The sequence below is a fragment of the Ranitomeya imitator genome, chromosome 7 (genome assembly GCF_032444005.1).
Source record: "Ranitomeya imitator isolate aRanImi1 chromosome 7, aRanImi1.pri, whole genome shotgun sequence".
NCBI lineage: Eukaryota > Metazoa > Chordata > Amphibia > Anura > Dendrobatidae > Ranitomeya > Ranitomeya imitator.
Genome location: NC_091288.1, coordinates 44,786,211 through 44,811,195, shown reverse-complemented (window position 1 = coordinate 44,811,195; position 24,985 = coordinate 44,786,211). Strand labels below are relative to the sequence as shown.

General features: G+C 42.8%; 1 protein-coding gene across 1 annotated transcript in view; it reads left to right on the top strand.

Annotated features, from left to right (window-relative positions):
- LOC138646080 (dynein axonemal heavy chain 11-like) overlaps positions 1 to 24,985 on the top strand; it is a 377,510-nt gene that overhangs the window by 68,293 nt on the left and 284,232 nt on the right. The window contains exons 22-28 of the mRNA XM_069735549.1: positions 5,986 to 6,146; positions 7,528 to 7,684; positions 8,481 to 8,626; positions 8,873 to 8,989; positions 10,687 to 10,825; positions 17,554 to 17,646; positions 24,755 to 24,949. Of these exons, the coding sequence (XP_069591650.1) occupies positions 5,986 to 6,146; positions 7,528 to 7,684; positions 8,481 to 8,626; positions 8,873 to 8,989; positions 10,687 to 10,825; positions 17,554 to 17,646; positions 24,755 to 24,949 (1,008 nt within the window). The remainder of the gene's footprint in view (positions 1 to 5,985; positions 6,147 to 7,527; positions 7,685 to 8,480; positions 8,627 to 8,872; positions 8,990 to 10,686; positions 10,826 to 17,553; positions 17,647 to 24,754; positions 24,950 to 24,985) is intronic.

Here is a 24,985-nt window from a genome sequence, read left to right as displayed (position 1 = left end):
GAGAAGTCTATGACTTAGGCCACTTTCACATGTCAGTGTCTCCGGTACGTGTGCTGACCGTTTTCTCACGTACCGGAGACACTGACACACGTAGATCCATTCAAATGAATGGGTCTATGCACATGTCTCCGTGTTTTCACGGACCGTTTGTGCATTTTGAAAACACGGAGACATGTCCGTTTTTCGCCGGCAGCACGGTCCGCAAAGCGTCCCGCACACGTGCACACAGAGAACAGTGTGCACTCTCCTCCGTGTGCATGTACCGCCCGCAGGAGAGACAGCTCTACAGTAAGCGCTGTCCCCTGCGTGTGGTGCTGAAGCCGGTATTCATCCCTTCTTCCCAGCAGCGTTCGCTGGAGAGAAGGAATGAAAAATCTTTTTTTTTTCTTTTCCCTTAAAAATAAAGTTTGTGCGTCCTCTCCCGCCTCCCATCCCCTGTGCCCCCCCCCGCTTGCCATGAAATACTCACTGACACCCAGCTCCAGCGATGTCTCTTCTCAGCGTCGGCAGCAGGCCCCGTGTGAGCGGTCACGTGGTCCCGCTCATTACAGTGAGGAATATGCACATATTCCTCACTGTAATGAGCGGGACCATGTGACCACTCACACAGGGCCTGCTGCTGGCACTGAGAGGAGACATCGCTGGAGCTGGGTGTCGGTGAGTATTTCCTGGCAAGCGGGGGTGAGGGGGGGCGCACAGGGGATGGGACGCACAAACTTTTATTTTTAAGGGAAAAGAAAAAAAAAAGATTTTTCATTCCTTCTCTCCAGCGAACACTGCTGGGAAGAAGGGATGTATTCCATGCGTTTTTTTTCTCACACCCATTGACTTGCATTGCTGAGTCTCGTCCGAGACTCGCAGCATATTGCAGCATGCTGCGATTTTTTTCTCAGTCCGATTTCGGCTGAGAAAAAAAATCGCAAATGAGATTTCACCTACTGAAAAACATTGGTCAGAGTGCAATCCGATTTTTTATCAGATTGCACTCGTCTGTTTTTCTCGCAAGTGGAAATGAGCCCTAAGGATCACTATTGATTTATAGTGAGTGCTTGAAGGGGTTATCAAACTCCATTATTTATTTTGCAGTTTAAATGGTCATGCCAATATTTCACTCTTTCCCTGCCAATCTATGTTTATAATGGTCTATTAGAGACTTTTGTGACCATTGACTTTTGAAGCCAATCATTGGCTTAGTAGTGACCTGTTTCGAAAGATGGAGGTCATTGCTCCAGTTACTGATCAGTCACTGATCAGCATTAGAACCTGTTGATCAGAGTCTGGCGGGAGGATCAGGGAAGCAGCATCTTCACTAGTAAGTAAATTATTATTTTTCTTATTTTAAAGGAAATCTGTCACTGCACTCAGGGATCTTCTGCGCAGGCGCCGGCGAGTCACTGTGACCTACGGAGTGCACACTACTAAGATGCTCTTCCCACTTACTTCCTACATAGTAGTTGCTAGGAACCATATGTACATAGTGATAACTATGCAGAGAGGAAGTGGGAAGAGCACCTTATCGGCTCGCACATCAGAGGTCACTGGAGCGGAAGTCGCCGTTGCAGAAGATCCTTGAGTGCAGCGCCCATAGAAGGGAGGATGAGGTATGTATTTCTGAGGGAGTGCAGGGTACAGGTGCAGGACCGGGGCCATAACTGACGTGCATGGGAGGGGGCTAGTATTGTAATGTGGAGAAGAGGCCAGGATTTCTTCCAGGCACTGCACGCCCCGGAGCCTGGAAGAAATCATTAACATAAAGACAGAATATAACATTTCTTAGCAACAAGACCATTAATACGAGGCATACAGGTAGGACCAGTGTAACATTTCTATTACCTGTATACCCATATTAATGGGTCATATACGTCCCGGGGGGTGACAGATTCCCCTTAAAGCACTACTCCAGTGTTTTTTTCTATATCAGCACTGGAGTGGTGCTACTAATCTAAGTTTCCTGCTCCTAGTTTTATACTTACCATCCAGCGTCTTCAGCTCTTCCCAGTGCCTCTTCGGTTCTGCACTGCCATCTTGAGACTGACAAGACGTAACGGTCACAATCTCTTAGTGTAAGTCTATGAGAGCCTCTTTCTGGCTCTCATAGACTTACATTGAGTTGTGACTTCTGGATTATTCAGCAAACACTGGAGCGAACCGGCAGATCCCATCCTGCAAGATTGACCTGAGCAGCGCTGATAAAATATGAGGACGACAGCTGCTAAGTTTATGACTAGGAGCGGGGAACTTAGATTAGTTGCACCACTCCAGAGCTGCAATGAAAACAAATACGCTGGAGTGGTGCTTTAAACTCCATCTACACAGAGAACAGCTAATTAGTGGGGGTGCTGGGTGTCGGACCCCTACTGATCAGAGATTGATGGCTAAGGATAGGTCATCAGTGATAAAGTAGTGAACAACCTCTTTAAGGATTATTGGAAATGTACTTTATGTAATAGACAACTCTTTTAAATTAGCGTTCTGCATTGAAGTCCTAATGTCACCAATCTAGTTGAGACCATTCTGGGCCTCGATCTATCAGGTTCTATATAGAACACTGTCCTGAACGCTATATTCAGAAATCCCACTACTAAGTCTTTGTGCGCAGATCCGGCTGTGCTCTTGGTTTGATACTTTAGTGTATGCTGCTCTTCAAACCATTTCTTATCTTTTATGCTCCATACTCTTTGACTTTCTGGCCCAGTTACAAAAGCCTAAATATAATAAACCAGATCATCACAGTTAACAAAGGCGAGCGTTAATGTCTTGCAGTGTTAAACATTTAAATGCTGCATGTCAATAAGAGATAATGTGTGTCCTTTTATTCTGAAATATCAAGGATTATCTGCATTTATTTTAACAGCTCCGAGCTGGCAGTCCACAAAGGCCTCCATCTTTTTCTTGGCAGCGTGCAAATGTCGTCATATTTTCTAAACTTCGCTGACATGACATGAAGGCCAAGCTGAAGACAGCTCTGCAATGAGCATTATGTGTTAATGTCTTTACCACTGAACCATGCTAAGTGATGCTACGCTGACATTTTAAATGGATACTGTAGATTAAATATCATTCTCACAATTCCAAGAATCTAGCCCAAAAGTTTAAGGTTTTCTTATAGTTTCTGTATTCAGCTTTCATTTTACCAATACAGATTGTAAATTGGATTGTTGGGGGCCACTGCGCCATTTTTGGTCTTCTGTAGATTTTTTTTTACAGGAGACCATTATGCCTTAGAAACTTAGACATATGCATGTCACCTACAGTATCCGAAAAGTGAGATTTATGAACTCTCGCGCAGACGCTGCTTATTTTTTCTTTATTTTTTTTTCAAACCTGCAGCATGTCAGTTCTTCCAAATGAATAAGAAAAAAATGCAAGTAAAAGTGCATCAAAAACACACACAAAAATGCATCAAAAAAGTTTTTATCACCAACACTGGTTTTGCTGCACAAAAATCTGCTGCAGGTACTCAATGTGTACACACACTCTTAGTGCCAAGAGTATACAGTTGTCAGTGTAAAACAAAAACCAACAAGAGGCAAAACAAAAAAAAAGGCCAAATGGTATCAAAAACATACCAAACTTTATTAGATAAATTAAAATTACATGTGGAGGGGGTAAGAACAACCAAAATGAGGGCGCTAACCAAAGATGTGTACCCGTGTGTGAATATATATCACAAATAATATATGCCAGATAAAAAGGAAATCAATGCATCGTATCACATAGTATGCTTATATAGAATAAAGAATAAACAAACATGATGTAGGGTATTTATATCTCCTAAAGCATGCCATAAATAAAGTGCTATAGTACATAAGTTCGGAGTCAGGGAACACACGATGAAGCACCCACCCCGACGCACGTTTTGGCATCAGCCTTCGTCACATGTGCCTGTATGGGCATATATATATATGTATATGTATGCATATTTTCTACTACTCCTCTTTTAAGGTGTCTTGATCGCGATTACTGTTATGAAAGGCAATTCAGAATCACAATGGACATGGAGGTCAGAGCACATACAGTGAACTGACAATAACCCAAAATAATAGAACGAGCTCTGAGACGTGGGAACTCTGCAGACCGCAATCTCTAAGCCTATCAAACCACACTAAAGGTAGCCGTGGAGCGCTCCTGACCAGAACCTAGGCGCCTCGTCACAGCCTGAGAAACTAGCTAATCCTGAAGATAGAAAAATAAGCCTACCTTGCCTCAGAGAAATTCCCCAAAGGAAAAGGCAGCCCCCCACATATAATGACTGTGAGTAAGATGAAAACACAAACATAGAGATGAAACAGATTTAGCAAAGTGAGGCCCGACTAGCTGAACAGAACGAGGATAGGGAAGATAACTTTGCGGTCAGCACAAAAACCTATAAAAAACCACGCAGAGGGGACAAAAAGACCCTCCGCACCGACTAACGGTACGGAGGTGGTCCCTCTGCGTCTCAGAGCTTCCAGCAGGCGAGAAAAACCAATAAAGCAAGCTGGACAGAAAAATAGCAACAAAATAACATAAGCAAAACTTAGCTTTGCAGAGCAGCAGGCCACAGGAATGATCCAGGGAAAAAACAAGTCCCACACTGAAACATTGACAGGAAGCATAGATCAAAGCATCAGGTGGAGTTAAGTAGAGAAAAAGCTAACGAGCTCACCAGATCACCTGAGGGAGGAAACTCAGAAGCTGCAGTACCACTTTCCTCCACAAACGGAAGATCCCAGAGAGAATCAGCCGAAGTACCACTTGTGACCACAGGAGTGAACTCTGCCACAGAATTCACAACAGTACCCCCCCCTTGAGGAGGGGTCACCGAACCCTCACCAGAGCCCCCAGGCCGACCAGGATGAGCCACATGAAAGGCACGAACAAGATCGGGAGCATGGACATCAGAGGCAAAAACCCAGGAATTATCCTCCTGAGCATAACCCTTCCATTTAACCAGATACTGGAGTTTCCGTCTTGAAACACGAGAATCCAAAATCTTCTCCACAATATACTCCAATTCCCCCTCCACCAAAACCGGGGCAGGAGGCTCAACAGATGGAACCATAGGTGCCACGTATCTCCGCAACAATGACCTATGGAATACGTTATGTATGGAAAAAGAATCTGGAAGGCTCAGACGTTTTCCCCATGATTGCATGAATTTCCTCCAGATACTTCGATTTCCTCCCACCCTCTAAAGCAGGGGTGGGGATCCTCAGGCCCCAGGGCCATTTACGGCCCTCCATGACCTTTTATCAGGCCCCCGAGCAGATTCTCAGGGACCATATTCTTGGGCAGGGAGGTGCATTTTAATTACAACCAGCTCATTAATTTCTTCTTGCTCTGTCAGCACACACACACGCAGTGTGCACTACTGAACACTGAAGGTTATGCAATGAAAGATTACGTCCTGACACCAGTGCCAGAGTCAGGATGTACTTTGTGGGCGGAGTTTGTACGGCCCCCGAAGGATGGTATAACTATCCAAATGGCCCTTGGCAGAAAAAAGATTCCCCACCCCTGTTCTAAAGACATACTGATAGGTAATTTAGATTGTGAGCCCCTATGGGGACAGTGATGATAATGTATGTAAAACACTGTTGAAAATAATGACGTAAAGTGAGTAAAATAAATAAATATACCTAAGGATCTTTACTTTCTTAAAGAGAGGAGTCCAACATCTGTGCAGTATATGGTTATCGTATTGACTTTAATGGTAACTGTGTAGTTCCTCTTGTGGAGACACTGCAGGAAAATCAAATTAGGACCCTTTAAAAAAAAAAAGTATATATATATATATATATATATATAATTTGACAATCCCTTTAAGTCTACTTCCATTGGCCAGATATATGGCAGCTGAAGGTGTGTTGTCTTCCTAACGTTCTGTAACCTACCAGGATCAAGTATAGCTGTGAAAAAAAACATGATTGATACCATGCTCGGAATTAGACTTTACAATCTCAAGCTCCATGAAAATCTGATTAATTTATACTTATTTTGCAGGTCTCTAATGGCCAAGCCTTTACATGGCTGTCACAACTGCGACATAGGTGGGATGAAGAAAAGAAGGAGTGTTATGTTAATATATGTGATGCTCAATTCCATTACTCCTATGAGTTTCTCGGCAACACTCCTCGACTTGTGATAACGCCACTGACAGACAGGTTGGTAATCCCAACTGTAATCCCTATTGCCATTGTTCGACACTGCTCATTATAACAGCCGTTTAGTTGAGGTCTCCAACCATAGTCTCAAAATGAAGTGCGTTTCTAGATGTTGAAGCAAACCTGTCATGTTGGCACTGTTACACTGATTAAAATGATACGCGGGGTGAAGAAATCTGTCTTGTGGTTCTTGTGCAACAGTGTTAGAAATTTTCAGTTAATGGTCTGCCCGTGCTCCGGGGTGGGACTGTAGGCAGAGTCTTATCTTCCTGCTCTAAGCCAGAGAAACCAAGGAAAGACCTGCCCACAGGCCGCCCCATAGCACAAACATGTTCTTCACCATAGAGACAGAGAGAGAGAGAGAGAGACAGGGTGCTTCAGGGTGGCCTGTGGGCATGCCTTTCCTTGGTTTCTCTGGCTTACAGGAGGAAGATAAGCAGATAGAGTCCTTCCCCGGAGCAATGTGACAGCACCAACATGACAATGCCTGTAGTTTACTTAGCAAAATCCTGCTGACAGGTTTAGGTTTGCCTAAAAGAACAAAGAAAATAGCAATAAACTTACCTTGCCATGTGCTGTTTCCTTATTGTGGGATCCAGGTGGTCTTCTGTACTTATGTTCACGTTGTCATGATGTCTACACGACATCACATCATGTCTTGAAGGCAGACAGTTAAGGCCACTGATATCATTTTCTGCCCACGCTAATGTCATGTCAAGTGGTGGCAACTGATCACAGGACGTGAGATCACATGGACATGACATCATTGTGCACAGCTGATGCACAATATAAACTGATAGTGACCGGAGAGGTGCCCAAAATCTCTAGGGTAAGTTTATTGCAGTTTGTTATACTGTTTTAGGCAAATTTTTAAAAATAATATGTCATTTACATTCAAAGACCTAACCTAATGTGTCATTACACATAAAAGACCCTTTTAGCTAAGCCAGTAATTATAAAACAAGCTGCCCGTGTAAACAATGCCGTCAATCACCTTACGAATGACCAAAACACTCATTCATTGGGTGATTTTATTTTTATGCCGGAACAAAATCATCATTCTCGGCAGCACTTTGCCCAGTGTAAACAGAAGATGTGCTGTCAATAACGTTATGTCCCCTAACTGTTCGTCAAACTTCTTGAATAGAGTCCACTGGCGCCTGTTAATTTATTTTATTCCAGTTGCCCATTTACACTGGTGGATTTTTGGCCAGTAAAGAGTACCGATTGAATAATACCGCTGTTCTGTCCCTTTAGCTGTTCGCCAAACGGCTTGAATATCGTCCATCGGCGCTTATTACTGGCCTGAAATCAGCCAGGGGAAATGGGTCACTAGAAGAAAATAAATTGCACAGTAAATTGTTTCTTTTTCGTATCGCAGATGCTATATCACTTTGACTCAGTCACTTCATCTGGCTATGAGCGGTGCCCTCTCAGGGCCTGCAGGAACAGGAAAGACGGAAACCACCAAAGATCTGGGTCGTGCTCTAGGCATTATGGTATATGTGTTTAACTGTTCTGAGCAAATGGACTATAAGGTGAGAAAAAATAATATGACTATATTCTTATTAATTATTTATATTATAATTATCAATAATAATAATAATCACCATATTAATCCACCTCTCTCCTCGCTACTCCTTTGCCTCTCCGCTCTCCAGATCTCTTCATTGACTCCCAATTTCCCAATGGGTATAATTTAAACTACTAATGTTGACCTACAAAGCCGTCCATAATCTGTATCATGCATATATCTCCGAACTAATCTCCCGATATCTCCCCACACATACTCTCCGGACCTCACAAGACCTCCTTCTCTCCTCCACATTCATACATTACTCATCCAACCGCCTCCATTTCTCCCGAGTATTCACCATCCTTTGAGATTCTGTGCCCCAACACATCTGATTGTCTCCCACATGTGGATCCTTCAGACAGAACTTGAAAACCCATCTCTTCAAGAAATCTTACAACCTGTAGTGACCACACTGCCACATCACCACCACCGAAGTTGCCGCAACCCCCCCAGCCAATTCATATACATTCCTCATCCAATTTCCTTTAAGACATCTCCCGAGTATCTCCCATCCTCTGGAATTCTGTGTCCCAACACGTCTGATTAACCACCATATTTGGAACTTTCAGATAGAACTTAAAAACCCATCTCTTCAAGGTTCAAGCTTACAACCTGCAAAACCCCCGCTACCTCCTAACCATCACCGGACCTGCCACAATCCCCCCTAACCTACTGTCTCCTTCCCTATTACCCGTTAATTGCTCTTTTTATGATTAATGTTATTTGCTATCGTTATTTGTTATGATTATTTGGTTTAGTCTTTAGGTAACATCTACAAAGGTCTATGCCAGACGGGTGTTTGGGGATGTTTTGATGAGTTTAACCGTATATCAGTCGAAGTATTATCAGTAATTGCCGTACAAGTCAAGGCAATTCAAGATGCAATTCGACACAACAAAAAAAGGTACATAAAGGAGTGTGAAGTAATAGTGTATTCATGTGTCTGACATTCAATAACACATTACTGCACAAAATAACAACCCATAAAATTGTTATTATAATCTGTCAATACATCCAACATCGCTGTCAAAATAACTCCCCTACATATTAGATGAATTATTAAGATCAGCTTACATTATGTAACATGCTTTTGTTGTGTCTTCTATTCCTTAAAAAAAAATTTATATAAAAACAATTTTATGATTTACAGGTTTCACTTTCTGGGAGAAACTATAGAGCTGAAAAGTACAGTTGGGATTTTTATCACTCTTAATCCAGGTTATGCCGGCAGAGCGGAGCTTCCAGAAAATGTCAAGGCTCTTTTTCGGTAAAGGCGCTGATCATGCTCATTATTGTGTACATAGCTTATATATGTAGTGCTACTCCCCCATACATTAATTTTTAGCATCAGGTACTGTATGCTGCCTTTGTAATTCATGGTCCTTACTAATATTTGTCTCCAGCTATCAACAAGTGGGTGCAATGGTAATCATTAGGCAAAGGCTCTGGGTAGAGAAGTATAAAATGGGGGAAATCATAATGAGAATTTGTCAGCAGATTTTTAGTATTTAATCTGAGAGCAGTATAATGTAGGTGAAGAGACCCTGATTCCAGCAACATATCACTTACCAGGCTTTGTGCTGTAGTTTCTTTACAATCAGTGTTTTATCAGCAGGAGATTATAACTGCCAGACTAGGTCTCACGTGCAAGTCAGTCCAGCTAATCTATGTAATTCCGCCCCCACCACTGATTTTCAACAGAACTGAAACAGCCGCACTGACAGGTGAAAGCAAATAATAGTCAATTTATTTTGATCACGGTATTCACCACACTATAAAGTATTACATTAGTTGACGATTCGAAAAGCGACATGCAACGTTTCGATCCAATCTTCAGTCTTTCTCAAGCATTGCTATGGGGTTTAGACCCTGGAGTTCACTGTAGGGGAAAATATCCTTCTGGTGGTGTCAGACCATGTGGCTCATTGCCAAGCGATTGTGGTGTGGCTCTCTGCTTGTGTGGTGTAAACGGGACACCTGGTCTGACACCACCAGAAGGATATTTTCCTCTACAATGAACTCCAGAATCTTAATCTTATGGTTTTTCATATTTAGCAGGCACTTGAATTGCTTGTAGATCGGTGGGGGTCTGGGTCCTGAGATCACACAATAACCCCCCAAGAAGTATAAAACTCCGCAGACAGGAGCACAGAGCTCCTGTCTGAGGACATACCTAGACCAGAGTATGGATTCAACAGAAAGCATAGATTCCATAGCCTATGGTTTCCATTGCATCCATAGTGTGGTCTTTGTACACTCCTATCTGCTGAGCTGTGGTGGTCTCTTGTGTGATGCGTAGGGGTCTCAGGACTCGGTACCCCACCAACTGCAGGCAATTCAAGTGCTTGCAAAATACAGAAATTCAGGAAGAAAGCAGAGTTTACTCTTTGGCCAAGTGAACCCGTTCAGTATTTGGTCAGTATCTTACATCAGTATTTATAAGTCAAAACCAGGAGTGGGTGATAAATGCAGAAGTGGTGCATATGTTTCTATTATACTTTTCCTCTATTTGTTCCACTCCGGGTTTTAGCTTACAAATACTGATATAAAATACTGACCAAATACTGCTAGTGTGAACATGGCCAAAGAGTAATTCTACTTTCTTCCTGAGTTTTTGTATTTTGTATGTGGCCTCTATGTAAAAATAAATGTCCTCAATGGTTGTAATATCGTAAAAAAACAGTGAAATTGATATAGAAAGCATATTGGAAACTTGTATAATTTTTTATTGCTCAATGAACAACATTTATTTGTTAAAACTGGAAAGTTTCCCTATAAGAGGAAGTCTACAATTCAATGAGAACAACTGTGCACATTTCATTATAATCCATTATTGTTACTGCGTTTCCAATCCGTCTCCTTGCAGTCCTTTGGTTCTATACTATTGGACAATAAGAGACGCAGATATATTTTCATCTATCTTATTTTGAAGCATTTCTCTAGTTTTCTGTTTCCTCCTTACAGTCCATGTGCGATGGTCATTCCGGATTTTGAGCTAATATGTGAAATAATGTTGGTGGCGGAAGGATTTGTTGATGCGCGGATGCTGTCAAGAAAGTTCATCAGTCTGTATACTCTGTGCCGCCAACTCCTCTCCAAACAGGTAAGAACAATAGATTTGGAATTACGGTGGAACATAATTTTTCCTGTGTCTGACCAAACTCCCAGATGTCCTCTCTGTATTCTATTCCGTCTGTCTATTCTGTACTGAGATTCTTCCCTGTTGGGAACTGTAGCCTGACAGTTTCCTCAGTAAGGCCGGTTTCACACGTCAGTGGCTCCGATACATGAGGTGACAGTTTCCTCACGTACCGGAGACACTGACTCACGTAGACACATTGAAATCAATGTGTCTCTGCACATGTCAGCGTGTTTTCACGGACCGTGTGTCCGTGTGCAAAACACGGAGACATGTCAGTGTTCGTGGGAGCGTACGGATTACACGGACCCATTAAAGTCCATGGGTCCGTGTAAAACACGTACCGCACACGGACAGCTGTCCGTGTGCAGTCCGTGTGCCGTGCAGGAGACAGCGCTACAGTAAGCGCTGTCTGTTGTGAATTCTGTTGTCGGGCTCCCTCCTGTGGTCATGAATGGTACTTCGGCTGGTTCTATCCATGGACTTTCTCTGGTGGCTGTGGGTGTTTCTGAGTTTCCTTCCACAGGTGACGAGGTTAATTCGTTAGCTGGCTGCTCTATTTAACTCCACTTAGATCTTTGCTCCATGCCACCTGTCAATGTTCCAGTATTGGTCTAGTTCACTCCTGGATCGTTCTTGTGACCTGTCTTCCCATCAGAAGCTAAGTGCCTGCTTGTTTTTCTCTGGTTTGCTATTTTTCTGTCCAGCTTGCTATTTTGATTGTTGTCTTGCTTGCTGGAAGCTCTGGGACGCAGAGGGAGCGCCTCCGCACCGTGAGTCGGTGCGGAGGGTCTTTTTGCGCCCTCTGCGTGGTCTTTTTGTAGGTTTTTGTGCTGACCGCAAAGCTACCTTTCCTATCCTCAGTCTGTTCAGTAAGTCGGGCCTCACTTTGCTAAATCTATTTCATCTCTGTGTTTGTATTTTCATCTTTACTCACAGTCATTATATGTGGGGGGCTGCCTCTTCCTTTGGGGAATTTCTCTGAGGCAAGGTAGGCTTTTTTTTTCTATCTTCAGGGCTAGCTAGTTCCTTAGGCTGTGCCGAGTTGCATAGGGAGCGTTAGGAGCAATCCACGGCTATTTCTAGTGTGTGTGATAGGATTAGGGATTGCGGTCAGCAGAGTTCCCACGTCCCAGAGCTCGTCCTTTATTATCAGTAACTATCAGGTCATTCCGTGTGCTCTTAACCACCAGGTCCATTATTGTCCTGACCACCAGGTCATAACAGCTGTCCCCCCAGCCTGGTGCTGAAGCCGCCATTCATATCTTCTCTGCAGCAGCGTTTGCTGGAGAGAAGATATGAAAAATCCTTTTTTTTTTTTTAGTGTTTAAAATAAAGATGAATGAGTATCCTGAAGCCTCATGCACACGCTGCTTATTTGTGATTTGCAGATTTGGTGCAGATTTAAATCCGCAGCATGCCAAGTCTTTCAGCACTTTTGATGCAGATTTCACTCATGCTAAGGAGTGGGGAAAAATCTGCACCAAAAACGCAAAAAACCTCCACAAAAATGAGAGAAAAACTCTCCTATTTCAAGCAGCATTTTTACTACCAAGGAATGCAGAAATGGTTCAGAAATTTTTGCACCAAGTAGTTTATGTGTGCACATACCATTAGGCCAAGTTCACGTGTTGCTTTTTTTGTTGTTTATTTTCTACAGCCAAAATCTGATCTCTTGGCAGTAAAAAAAAAAGCTGCAGGCAAAACATGTTTTGTTACTTTCTTTGCTGCTTTTTTGCATTTACTCATCGCTTTGTATGGGTTAAGAAACTGCAATAGCACTGAAAGAACTGACATGCTGCAGTTTTAAAAAAAAGTGCAGCAGTTTTCCAGTTCATTCAGGAAAAAAAAATAAATGTGTGCAATCTCTCCAATGGGTCACAGAGCTGATTACTGTAAAAATTAAATCTCAACTTTCAGGTACCTAACACCCCTAAGGCCGGCTTCACACTCAGCGTATGAAAATACGGTCCGTATATTACGGCCGTAATACGCTGAAAAGTCCTGAAAATAGTGGTCCGTAGCTCCTCCGTAGGCAGGGCGTGTCACCGTTTTTTGCGCATGGCATCCTCCGTATGTAATCCGTATGGCATCCGTACGGCGTGTTTTTATCACAGGCTTGCAAAACCGACATACGGCTATACAAGGGATCCATGTGTAAAAAAAAAAAAAAAAAACCATATATACTGTCTATATATATATATATATATATACACTAGATGGCAGCCCGATTCTAAAGAATCGGGAGTCTAGAATCCATATATACTTGAAATTCGGCAGGAGCTTGAAGAGCAACATCACTGGGCCCGCCTCCATGCAGTAGAAACTTGCTGTGAGGTAAAAATTCAAAAATCACACCAAAATGGCGGGCGGAGTGTGTCACAGTACGGCACGTTTCTGATTGGTCGCTCGCAGCAGGCGGCAACCAATCAGACACTGGACACTGTTGACGTCACTTATCTCCGGACATTAGCTCCGGACATTAGCTCCGGACATTAGCTCCGGACAAAGCCACGGAAGTTGGCACAAATTGCAGGAAGTAGTATTCTAGGCAATTATATATTAGATATATATATATGTCAGTAGACACATATATGTATATATATTAATATTTCATCCAGCGCGATACAGCAGAAAGCCGGTAATTCAATTACCGGCTTTTGCTTTCTCCTTCCTAAACCCGACATGATATGAGACCTGGTTTACATACAGTAAACCATCTCATATCACCATTTTTTTGCATATTCCACACTACTAATGTTAGTAGTGTGTATATGCAAAATTTGGCCGTTCTAGCTATTAAATTAAGGGGTTAAATGGCGGAAAAAATTGGCGTGGGCTCCCGGACAATTTTCTCCGCCAGAGTGGTAAAGCCAGTGACTGAGGGCAGATATTAATAGCCTGGAGAGGGTCCATGGTTATTGCCCCCCCCCTGGCTAAAAACACCTGCCCCCAGCCACCCCAGAAAAGGCACATCTGGAAGATGCGCCTATTCTGGCACTTGGCCACTCTCTTCCCATTCCCGTGTAGCGGTGGGATATGGGGTAATGAAGGGTTAATGTCACCTTGCTATTGTAAGGTGACATTAAGCCAAATTAATAATGGAGAGGCGTCAATTATGACACCTATCCATTATTAATCCAATACTAGTAAAGGGTTAAAAAAAAACCCCAGCGAATGAAGGTAAAGTAGGTCAATGATCTATATTTAGCTTCATTTGCGGTGAGGCGCCCTCTGCTGGCTGTTCCTAGATCGTGGGAACTTTCCTAGAAAGCTCCCTGGCTCTAGATCATAAGAGGGCGCCCTCTGCTGGTTATATATATATAAAAATCAGCAAATGAAGGCAGCACTCCAAGTCTTCATGAAGGTAAAAATGTGTCTTTTATTGAACCCACATCTCTGTGTGACGTTTCGGCTCACACTGAGCCTTTTTCAAGCAGTGAGTGTCATTAACAATGGTGCTTTTATAGGCATAATCTACATACATTTGCATATTTCATTGATAATTAGGCATAAATACATGTATACATACATAGATCAACAATCGTGTTAAAGAAATCTCATATGTGCAATCCATATCTCATAAAGTGCATCGTGCTAAGGTGCTAATAGATTCCAACATCTTCACTATTATTTTAGTCATTTCATCCATATTTCTTTTCAATAAACATCTCTCTCATAGTATGTCTTATGTTTGTTTATATTCCTTACCCCGCCATACATAGGTCAAAACCACATGGAGGACGCTACATCTACCATTTTCGGCGTCCTCTTTCCTCTACTACGCATGTCACTGCGTCATTCCTCTGTGTCATAGGCTGCCGGCCAATCCCAGCCCTTCCCTATTCAGTTTCTCTTGACGCATGCGCACTCACCACTCGTCAGCGCCGGGACGCCATCTTGAATGTGGCAAGATTCGTCTCTCAACGCCAGGCGGCCAGCCACTTTCAGTTTTTCAATCCCTATGCTGCGGTACATATATTTCAGCTGTGAGATACATCTCCAACTATATTCTATTGATAGATATTCTCTCATTGTTACAGTGTAATTTTACACTCTGACATAATGGATGACACCTTATTCAGGCTACATCCATTTGTCCATGTCCCTCCCATTTGACACACAGCCCTTCAAGGCCATATTGTCTCTCTATGGGGGTCCATATGAGTGATTCATTTATAGACTATACTATATAATAGTAAATACTGGTTATATGGCATTCCTTTTCACTCTGACACAACGGACAACACCTTCTTCAGGCCCCTCCGTTTGTCCATGTCCCTCCCATTTGACACACAGCCCTTAGCGGCCATATTGTCATCCTATGGGGGTCCACATAAGTGATTTATTATTGCCAACCATCCTATTCCCAAAATAAACTTCCATGTACCACAGTCTTATATTATACATGCTTTATTTATACTACTGAGACAATGTGATCGGCCGACAACCATGACTAATTATGCACAGAGATAAGTAGAATTGTTACAACTAAATGAGAAAGATAAAAAATAGATATTATATTTTTGTTTCTTATTTTTCATCCTCCATGTTTTTATATTTCACCTGGTGGCAGACCAAGGACTACTTGCAGGTTGCTGGACGTGAAGATATCACTAAGATAATATAAAATAAAATAATGTTAAAATTGGAGCTCCATATCAAACTCATATAATTCATCTGTATACAATACTCCAACACTAGGAATCCCCATACATCCGATTCTTAGGGGTATACTTATAGGGCTAATACATATTAGGCTGGATTTTAAATTCTACATTCAACCCCTTTGGTTTTAGGGTGTCAAGCATATATATCCATTTTAATTCTTGTTTTTTTAGAAGGCTCACTCTATCTCCCCCTCTCCTTTGTATGGGGACCTTGTCTATGATCCTAAATTTGAGATCTGTCTCGGTATGTCCCAACTCTGTAAAGTGTTTTGAGACTGGGAGGTCTACTCGTTTTTTCCTAATTGAGTGTCTATGGTTATTGATGCGTACCTTTAATTCGCAAGTCGTTTCCCCTATGTACCATAGTTTGCACGGACACTCCAACAGATAAATCACATAATCTGAGTTACATGTTAGAAATTGTCTAATAGTATATTCTTTGTTTGTACCTGGATGTTTGAATGTAGACCCCTTTAACATGTGTTTACAATTGACACACGATAAACACGGGAAGCAGCCCTTCTGACTCCCCCCAGTTAGAGTGGTCTGGCTTTTGGTTTTCAGGGGCCCAATATCCGATTTTACCACATAGTCCTTAATGTTTTTACTCCTACGGTACGAGAACAATGGAGGCTCTTTAAATTCTTTTATTTCTGGTAAACAACTTGTTAACATACCCCAGTGTTTTTTGATTATCCCCGCTATGTTTCCACTTTCCTCCGTATATGTCATTACACATGGTATTCTGGTCAATGGTCTCTTCCTATATTGCCTGTCTTTTTCCAACAGCTCTTTCCGATCTTTATTTAAGGCAGCTTCTTTAGCAATATTAATCACTCTTTGTGGGTACCCCCTCTTCAAAAAATTTTTTTGCTAGAGTGTCCATAACACCATCTATTTCCCCTTCTAATTCCTTTTCCGTGCCTTTCCATAGGAGGAAGACATCGTCTATGTATCTCCACCACACCAACACATGTCGGAAGTGGTGGGACACATAGAGGAGGTCTTCCTCCAGGACACTCATGACCAGGTTTGCGTATGCGGGGGCCATATTGGCCCCCATCGCTGTACCGCGTTTTTGAGAATAAAATGTGTCACCAAACAGGAAGTAGCTCCGCCTTAGAATTATCTCCAACAGCCTTATCAGAAATGTCTTTCTAATAACACATTGGTGACACATTTTATTCTCAAAAACGCGGTACAGCGATGGGGGCCAATATGGCCCCCGCATACGCAAACCTGGTCATGAGTGAACAGCATTGTGCTGTTCCAATTTTTTACGGTTTATATATATATATATATATACCTATTCTATGTGCACACATTTATTCTACCTATTCTTCTGTAAGCTGTCAGTGTGATTTTACTGTACACCGCAATGAATTACCGGCTTTTCTCTCTAACAGCGCTGCGTATTCCTCGCAAGTCACACTGCTGGTCCATGTGTAATCCGTATTTTTGGGGCTTCCATAGACTTTCATTGACGTTTTATTTGCGCAATACGGTGACAAACGCAGCATGCTGCGATTTTCTACGGCCGTAGAAAGCCGTATAATACCGATCAGTTTAATACGGCAGATAGGAGCAGGGGCATAGAGAATAATTGTGCCGTATTTTTTGCGAGTTTTACGGACGTAGTTTCTGCGCTCTTACGTCCGTAAAACTCGCAAGTGTGACGCCGGCCTTAGGCTGCCGTCACACTAGCAGTATTTGGTCAGTATTTTACATCAGTATTCCTCAGCCAAAACCAAGAGTGGGTGATAAATGCAGAAGTGGTGCATATGTTTCTATTATACTTTTCCTCTATTTGTTCCACTCCTGGTTTTGGCTCAGGAATACTGATGTAAAATACTGACCAAATACTGCTAGTGTGACGGCAGCCTTAATATGTATAGGTATCACATTTTTTAGCTACCTGCAGTATCTACTTTTATACTTCCTGGTGCTAGAATTTATACATCTTTGTCATAAAATAAAGTTGTGTTGATTGTGTAATTGCGCCTGTTGTACACTGTCCTGCAGGACCATTACGACTGGGGTCTAAGAGCAATAAAGTCTGTGTTAGTGGTGGCTGGATCGCTGAAACGGGAGGACAGGAGTCGGCCAGAAGACCAGGTGGGTTCTTTGTTATTTTAGGATAAGGTGTTTCCTGAGACCCACCTTCAGGGGAGCAAAGGATTGAGCATAGTAAAGCAGAACATGCCCAATCATTATTTTCCCCAGTAATAGAAATTGGGAGAGAACCAGATTGCTCTCATGCACATTTGTTTTTTGCCTGTTACCATTGATGCCATCCGTTGAACATGGTCAACTGTATATACTTTATGACAATATAATAGGTGAACAAAAGTCTCCATAGGTTGGTCAAATCCATATGTAACCCATCTGAATAATCTCTCTTTTCTTCTTTTTATTTTTATATAGCGCTAACATATTCCGCAGCGCTTTACAGTTTGCACACATTATCATCACTGTCCCCAATGGGGCTCACTATCTAAATTCCCTATCAGTCTTTGGAATGTGGGAGGAAACCGGAGAACCCGGAGGAAACCCACGCAAACACGGGGAGAACATACAAACTCCTTGCAGATGTTGTCCTTGGTGGGAATAGACCCCAGGACTCCAGCGCTGCAAGGCTAACCACTGAGCCACCGTGCTGCCCCTATAAGTACTAGACTATAAGTATGAATAATTACTTGAATAAGACATTATTGTACATTGTCAGTGTTGAAATTTTACTTACCTTATAACCTCAATTATTTCTTCATTTTTCTTTTCAAATTTTTTTTCAATTTCACATTTTTGTATATATAATTTTGAGCTTGAATATTATAATTCATTCTGACGCACTAATATTCATACCATATGGGCTTATGTTAATACATATAGAAGCAGGAAATTATGTTTTTCCAGGTTCATTATGTTATTATTAAAGTGGATCTGCCACCAGATTTCACAATACAAAATGTATACATTGATAAAAAAGATCCCTTACACGTGATAACGATGCTGTGTTTATTTTAATAATGTATGTCAAAATGGCCGTATAATCCTTTATGAAAGTTTATTTCATTCATATGCCCACCTAGCCCCATGAATAGCTCCTCAGTGTACCTCCTCCCTGCTGCTACTGAGATCTCAGTTCGCTTAGTACAAGTTGCAGCTGTCAGTCAGTTTGGGTGGGCAGAAACTGAATACACCTGGACTCATGAGCTTTCTCAACCTTTAGCTGGACTCATAAAATATTCATCTTAAAGGGGTTCTCCACTATCCAGACAACCCCTTCTTAATCACTATGTTCCCCCTTATGGAATAACTAGATTGTGGCCCGATTCTAACGCATCGGGTATTCTAGAATATGCATGTCCCCGTAGTATATGGACAATGATGATTCCAGAATTCGCGGCAGACTGTGCGCGTCGCTGATTGGTCGAGGCAACCTTTATGACATCATCGTCGCCATGGCAACCATTATGACATCTACGTCGATACTGTGCCCGTTGCTGATTGGTCGAGGCCTGGCGGCCTCGACCAATCAGAGACGCGGGATGTCTACGTCCTTTATGACATCATCGTCGCTGTGCCCGTTGCTGATTGGTCGAGGCCTGGCGGCCTCGACCAATCAGAGACGCGGGATTTCTACGATGCTATTCTACGTCGAGGCCGCCAGGCCTCGACCAATCAGAGAGCCGGGATTTCCAGGACAGACAGACAGACAGACAGACGGAAAAACCCTTAGACAATTATATATATAGATACTGTAGCAGCTATGCCCACCTCCAGTGGGGGCGCCATTTCAGCAGTGTTGGCACTGGCTCTCCTGGGGCTCACATGACATAACAATGTCAGAGCTGTGGCTGCTCTATCGCTTCCTTAGGCTTCCAGATATTTACGGTACCGGAAAAATCGGTACCGGAGATATCCATGTCCGTGCGTCCGTGTGCTCACGTAGTACATCTGTGTGCCACACGTGTGCCAGGAAGCATCAGGACCACACGTACGGTGCCGGGAAAGCGGCGCTACAGTAAGCGCTGTTCCCCTGCTTGTGGTGCTGAAGCCAGCTGTCATCCCTTCTCCCCTACTCGGCCAAAAGCAGTGCGAGCAGGGGAGAAGGGATGAAAGATAAACCGACGTGGGGTCCCCCCTATATTTTCCAACCAACCCGGCAAAACTCACACCTTACACTTAATGTCACCTTATAATAGGAAGGTGACATTAACCTCTCATTACCCCATAGGCCAATGCTACAGGGCAGTGGGAAGAACCAGGCAAAGCTTCAGAATTGGCGCATCTAATAGATGCATCTTTTCTGGGCAGCTGCGGGCTGCTGTTTTAAGGCTGGGGGAGGCCCATATCCATGGCCCCTTACCAGCCTGAGAATAGCAGCCCGCACCTGTGAGTTTTGTCGGGTTGGTTGGAAAATATAGGGGGGACCCCACGTCGGTTTTTCTTTCATCCCTTCTCCCCTGCCACGCTGCTTTTGGCCAAGCAGGGGAGAAGGGATGACAGCCGGCTTCAACACCACACGCAGGGTGACAGCAGCTTACAGGAGCGCTGTTTTTCCCGCGGCCGGCTGTACGCACGGAGGACAGTGTGCAAGGTTCTCCGTGTGCACGTGTACGGGCTGCTGGTAAAAATCAGACATGTCTCCATGTTTTGCACATGGACACACGGTCCGTGAAAACCCGCTGACATGTGCACAGACCTATTCATTTGAATGGGTCTACGGGTGTCAGTGTCTCCGGTACGTGAGAAAACTGTCAGTACACGTACTGGAGGCACTGACATGTGAAACCGGCCTTAGGATGTCTGAATTATCTGAAGGAGGGGACAATGAAGCAGCCGCTGATTGACTGCAGGGCTCACGTGACATAACAATGTCATACAAGCCCGGGGAGAGCCAGTGCTCAGAGGTGAGTATAGCTATTATTATTTATTAAAGGGGGGGACTTAGTAATTGAGAAGAGTTTGCCCGAGTAGTGGACAACCCTTTTAATATATTTAATATACAGTCACTATGGATTTTCATAGGGAGTACACCATCCTCATCAGGTCCAAGAAATCAATTTAATAATTAATACACTTTACTTTGTGAAATCTGGTGACAGATCTGATTTAATAACAATTGCAATGGCATAGTCACTGCATATTATACATTCACCTATACTATAGCTGCACATTAAAGCTAATATCACAGATCCATGAGGAACTGAAATGCTGCACTTTGTTATGGGAGAATAAACTACAGGCACGCTTTTTGACCTGGATCATTGGAGTGCTGTCATGTTTGCTGACTATTAGGCTAAGGGAAGACAAGCGCATATTTTGTGATCTGAGAAAATCGGATCAATTATTCAAATCACACTCTGATCAGAGTGAGATCATAGCGTGATCAAATTCTCTAAGATAAGGAGAAGATGGAGAGAAAAAAATGTCTCCAACTTTTCCATTTTGTCAAACCATAGAAATCTGACTGCACTCAGATGTCATCCGACTGCAGTCCAATGTTTTCCACGCACTTATTGACTTGAATGGCCGAGTGTGATCTGAATATATCCTTGGATTCTATAACGGTTATGAAGCTACCACTTTCCTGCTTTGAGCTACATAATATAACCACACATACAGTACAGACCAAAAGTTTGGACACACCTTCTCATTTAAAGATTTTTCTGTATTTTCATGACTATGAAAATTGTACATTCACACTGTAGGCATAAAAACTATGAATTAACACATGTGGAATTATATACTTAACAAAAAAGTGTGAAACAACTGAAAATATGACTTAGATTCTAGGTTCTTCAAAGTAGCCACCTTTTGCTTTAATGACTGCTTTGCACACTCTTGGCATTCTCTTGATGAGCTTCAAGAGGTAGTCACCGGAAATGGTTTTCACTTCACAGGTGTGCTCTGTCAGGTTTAATAAGTGGGATTTCTTGCCTTATAAATGGGGTTGGTACCATCAGTTGTGTTGTGCAGACGTCTGGTGGATACACAGCTGATAGTTCTACTGAATAGACTGTTAGAATTTGTATTATGGCAAGAAAAAAGCAGCTAAGTAAAGAAAAACGAGTGGCCATCATTACTTTAAGAAATGAAGGTCAGTCAGTCCGAAAAATTGGGGAAACTTTGAAAGAGTCCCCAAGTGCAGTGGCAAAAACCATTAAGTACCACAAAGAAACTGTCTCACATGAGGACCACCCCAGGAAAGGAAGAACAAGAGTCACCTCTGCTTCTGATGATAAGTTTATCCGAGTCACCAGCCTCAGAAATCGCAGGTTAACAGCAGCTCAGATTAGAGACCAGGTCTATGCCGCACATAGTTCTAGCAGCAGACACATCTCTACAACAACTGTTAAGAGGAGACTTTGTGCCGCAGGCCTTCATGGTAAAATAGCTGCTAGGAAACCACTGCTAAGGACACGCAACAAGCAGAAGAGATTTGTTTGGGCTAAAGAACACAAGGAATGGACATTAGACCAGTGGAAATCTGTGCTTTGGTCTGATGAGTCCAAATTTGAGATCTTTGGTTCCAACCACTGTGTCTTTGTGAGACGCAGAAAAGGTGAACGGATGGACTCTACATGCCTGGTTCCCACCGTGAAGCATGGAGGAGGAGGTGTGATGTGTGGAGGTGCTTTGCTGGTGACACTGTTGGGGATTTATTCAAAATTGAAGGCATACTGAACCAGCATGGCTACCACAGCATCTTGCAGCGACATGCGATTCCATCCGGTTAGCGTTTAGTTGGACCATCATTTATTTTTCAACAGGACAATGACCCCAAACACACCTCCAGGCTGTGTAAGGGCTATTTGACCAAGAAGGAGAGTGATGGGGTGCTACGCCAGATGACCTAGCCTCCACACTCACCAGGCGTGAACCCAATCGAGATGGTTTGGGGTGAGCTGGACCGCAGAGTGAAGGCAAAAGGGCCAACAAGTGCTAAGCATCTCTGGGAACTCCTTCAAGATTGTTGAAAGACCATTCCCGGTGACTACCTCTTGAAGCTCATCAAGAGAATGCCAAGAGTGTGCAAATTAGTCATTAAAGCAAAAGGTGGCTACTTTGAAGAACCTAGAATATAAGACATAATTTCAGTTGTTTCACACTTTTTTGTTAAGTATATAATTCCACATGTGTTAATTCATAGTTTTGATGCCTTCAGTGTGAATGTACAATTTTCATAGTCATGAAAATACAGAAAAATCTTTAAATGAGAAGGTGTGTCCAAACTTTTGGTCTGTACTGTACATTACTGATACATAATATAACCACACATACATTACTGATGCATATTGCTGAGGATTCCTATGTTTTATCAATAATAGTAAACACAATGACCTTGATGACACAGGCTAATAATGTACAGTGGGGCAAAAAAGTATTTAGTCAGTCAGCAATAGTGCAAGTTCCACCACTTAAAAAGATGAGAGGCGTCTATAATTTACATCATAGGTAGACCTCAACTATGGGAGACAAACTGAGAAAAAAAATCCAGAAAATCACATTGTCTGTTTTTTTAACATTTTATTTGCATATTATGGTGGAAAATAAGTATTTGGTCAGAAACAAAATTTCATCTCAATACTTTGTAATATATCCTTTGTTGGCAATGACAGAGGTGAAACGTTTTCTGTAAGTCTTCACAAGGTTGCCACACACTGTTGTTGGTATGTTGGCCCATTCCTCCATGCAGATCTCCTCTAGAGCAGTGATGTTTTTGGCTTTTCACTTGGCAACACGGACTTTCAACTCCCTCCAAAGGTTTTCTATATGGTTGAGATATGGAGACTGGCTAGGCCACTCCAGGACCTTGAAATGCTTCTTACGAAGCCACTCCTTCGTTGCCCTGGCGGTGTGCTTTGGATCATTGTCATGTTGAAAGACCCAGCCACGTTTCATCTTCAATGCCCTTGCTGATAGAAGGAGGTTTGCACTCAAAATCTCACGATACATGGCCCCATTCATTCTTTCATGTACCCGGATCAGTTGTCCTGGCCCCTTTGCAGAGAAACAGCCCCAAAGCATGATGTTTCCACCACCATGCTTTACAGTAGGTATGGTGTTTGACGGATGCAACTCAGTATTCTTTTTCCACCAAACACGACAAGTTGTGTTTCTACCAAACAGTTCCAGTTTGGTTTCATCAGACCATAGGACATTCTCCCAAAACTCCTCTGGATCATCCAAATGCTCTCTAGCAAACTTCAGACAGGCCCGGACATGTACTGGCTTAAGCAGTGGGACACGTCTGGCACTGCAGGATCTGAGTCCATGGTGGCGTAGTGTGTTACTTATGGTAGGCCTTGTTACATTGGTCCCAGCTCTCTGCAGTTCATTCACTAGGTCGCCCCGCGTGGTTCTGGGATTTTTGCTCACCGTTCTTGTGATCATTCTGACCCCACGGGGTGGGATTTTGCGTGGAGCCCCCGATCGAGGGAGATTATCAGTGGTCTTGTATGTCTTCCATTTTCTAATTATTGCTCCCACTGTTGATTTCTTCACTCCAAGCTGGTTGGCTATTGCAGATTCAGTCTTCCCAGCCTGGTGCAGGGCTACAATTTTGTTTCTGGTGTCCTTTGACAGCTCTTTGGTCTTCACCATAGTGGAGTTTGGAGTCAGACTGTTTGAGGGTGTGCACAGGTGTCTTTTTATACTGATAACAAGTTTAAACAGGTGCCATTACTACAGGTAATGAGTGGAGGAAAGAGGAGACTCTTAAAGAAGAAGTTACAGGTCTGTGAGAGCCAGAAATCTTGATTGTTTGTTTCTGACCAAATACTTATTTTCCACCATAATATGCAAATAAAATGTTAAAAAAACAGACAATGTGATTTTCTGGATTTTTTTTTCTCAGTTTGTCTCCCATAGTTGAGGTCTACCTATGATGTAAATTACAGACGCCTCTCATCTTTTTAAGTGGTGGAACTTGCACTATTGCTGACTGACTAAATACTTTTTTGCCCCACTGTATCTGTTTTATTTGATGTGTATGTTTTATGCATGGTAAATATATTACATATAAATACATTAGGAATTATTTCACACAATGAAATAGTTACAAGGTGATCCGCTGCGCAGAAGAAACAGCTTGAGACTAACAGGCCATATGCATCCTAATTGTCCGAGGACGACTTTCCCATAACATTTGCTCGCTTTACGCCTTGTGTTATGCCCTGTTATCCCTGCGTATAATTATGGTGTTGTTCCTTCGTAGGTTTTGATGAGAGCCCTCAGGGACTTCAATCTTCCTAAGATAGTAACCAACGATGTTACAATCTTTCTGGGCCTCATCAGTGACTTGTTTCCATTGCTGGAAGTGCCCAGGAAGAGGGACGTGAAGTTGGAGCAGATGGTCCGCCAGTCCATTGCCGAGCTGCACCTGCAGCCGGAGGAGAACTTTATCCTGAAGGTGGAAATAATGGCTTTCTGCTTAGTGTATTGTACG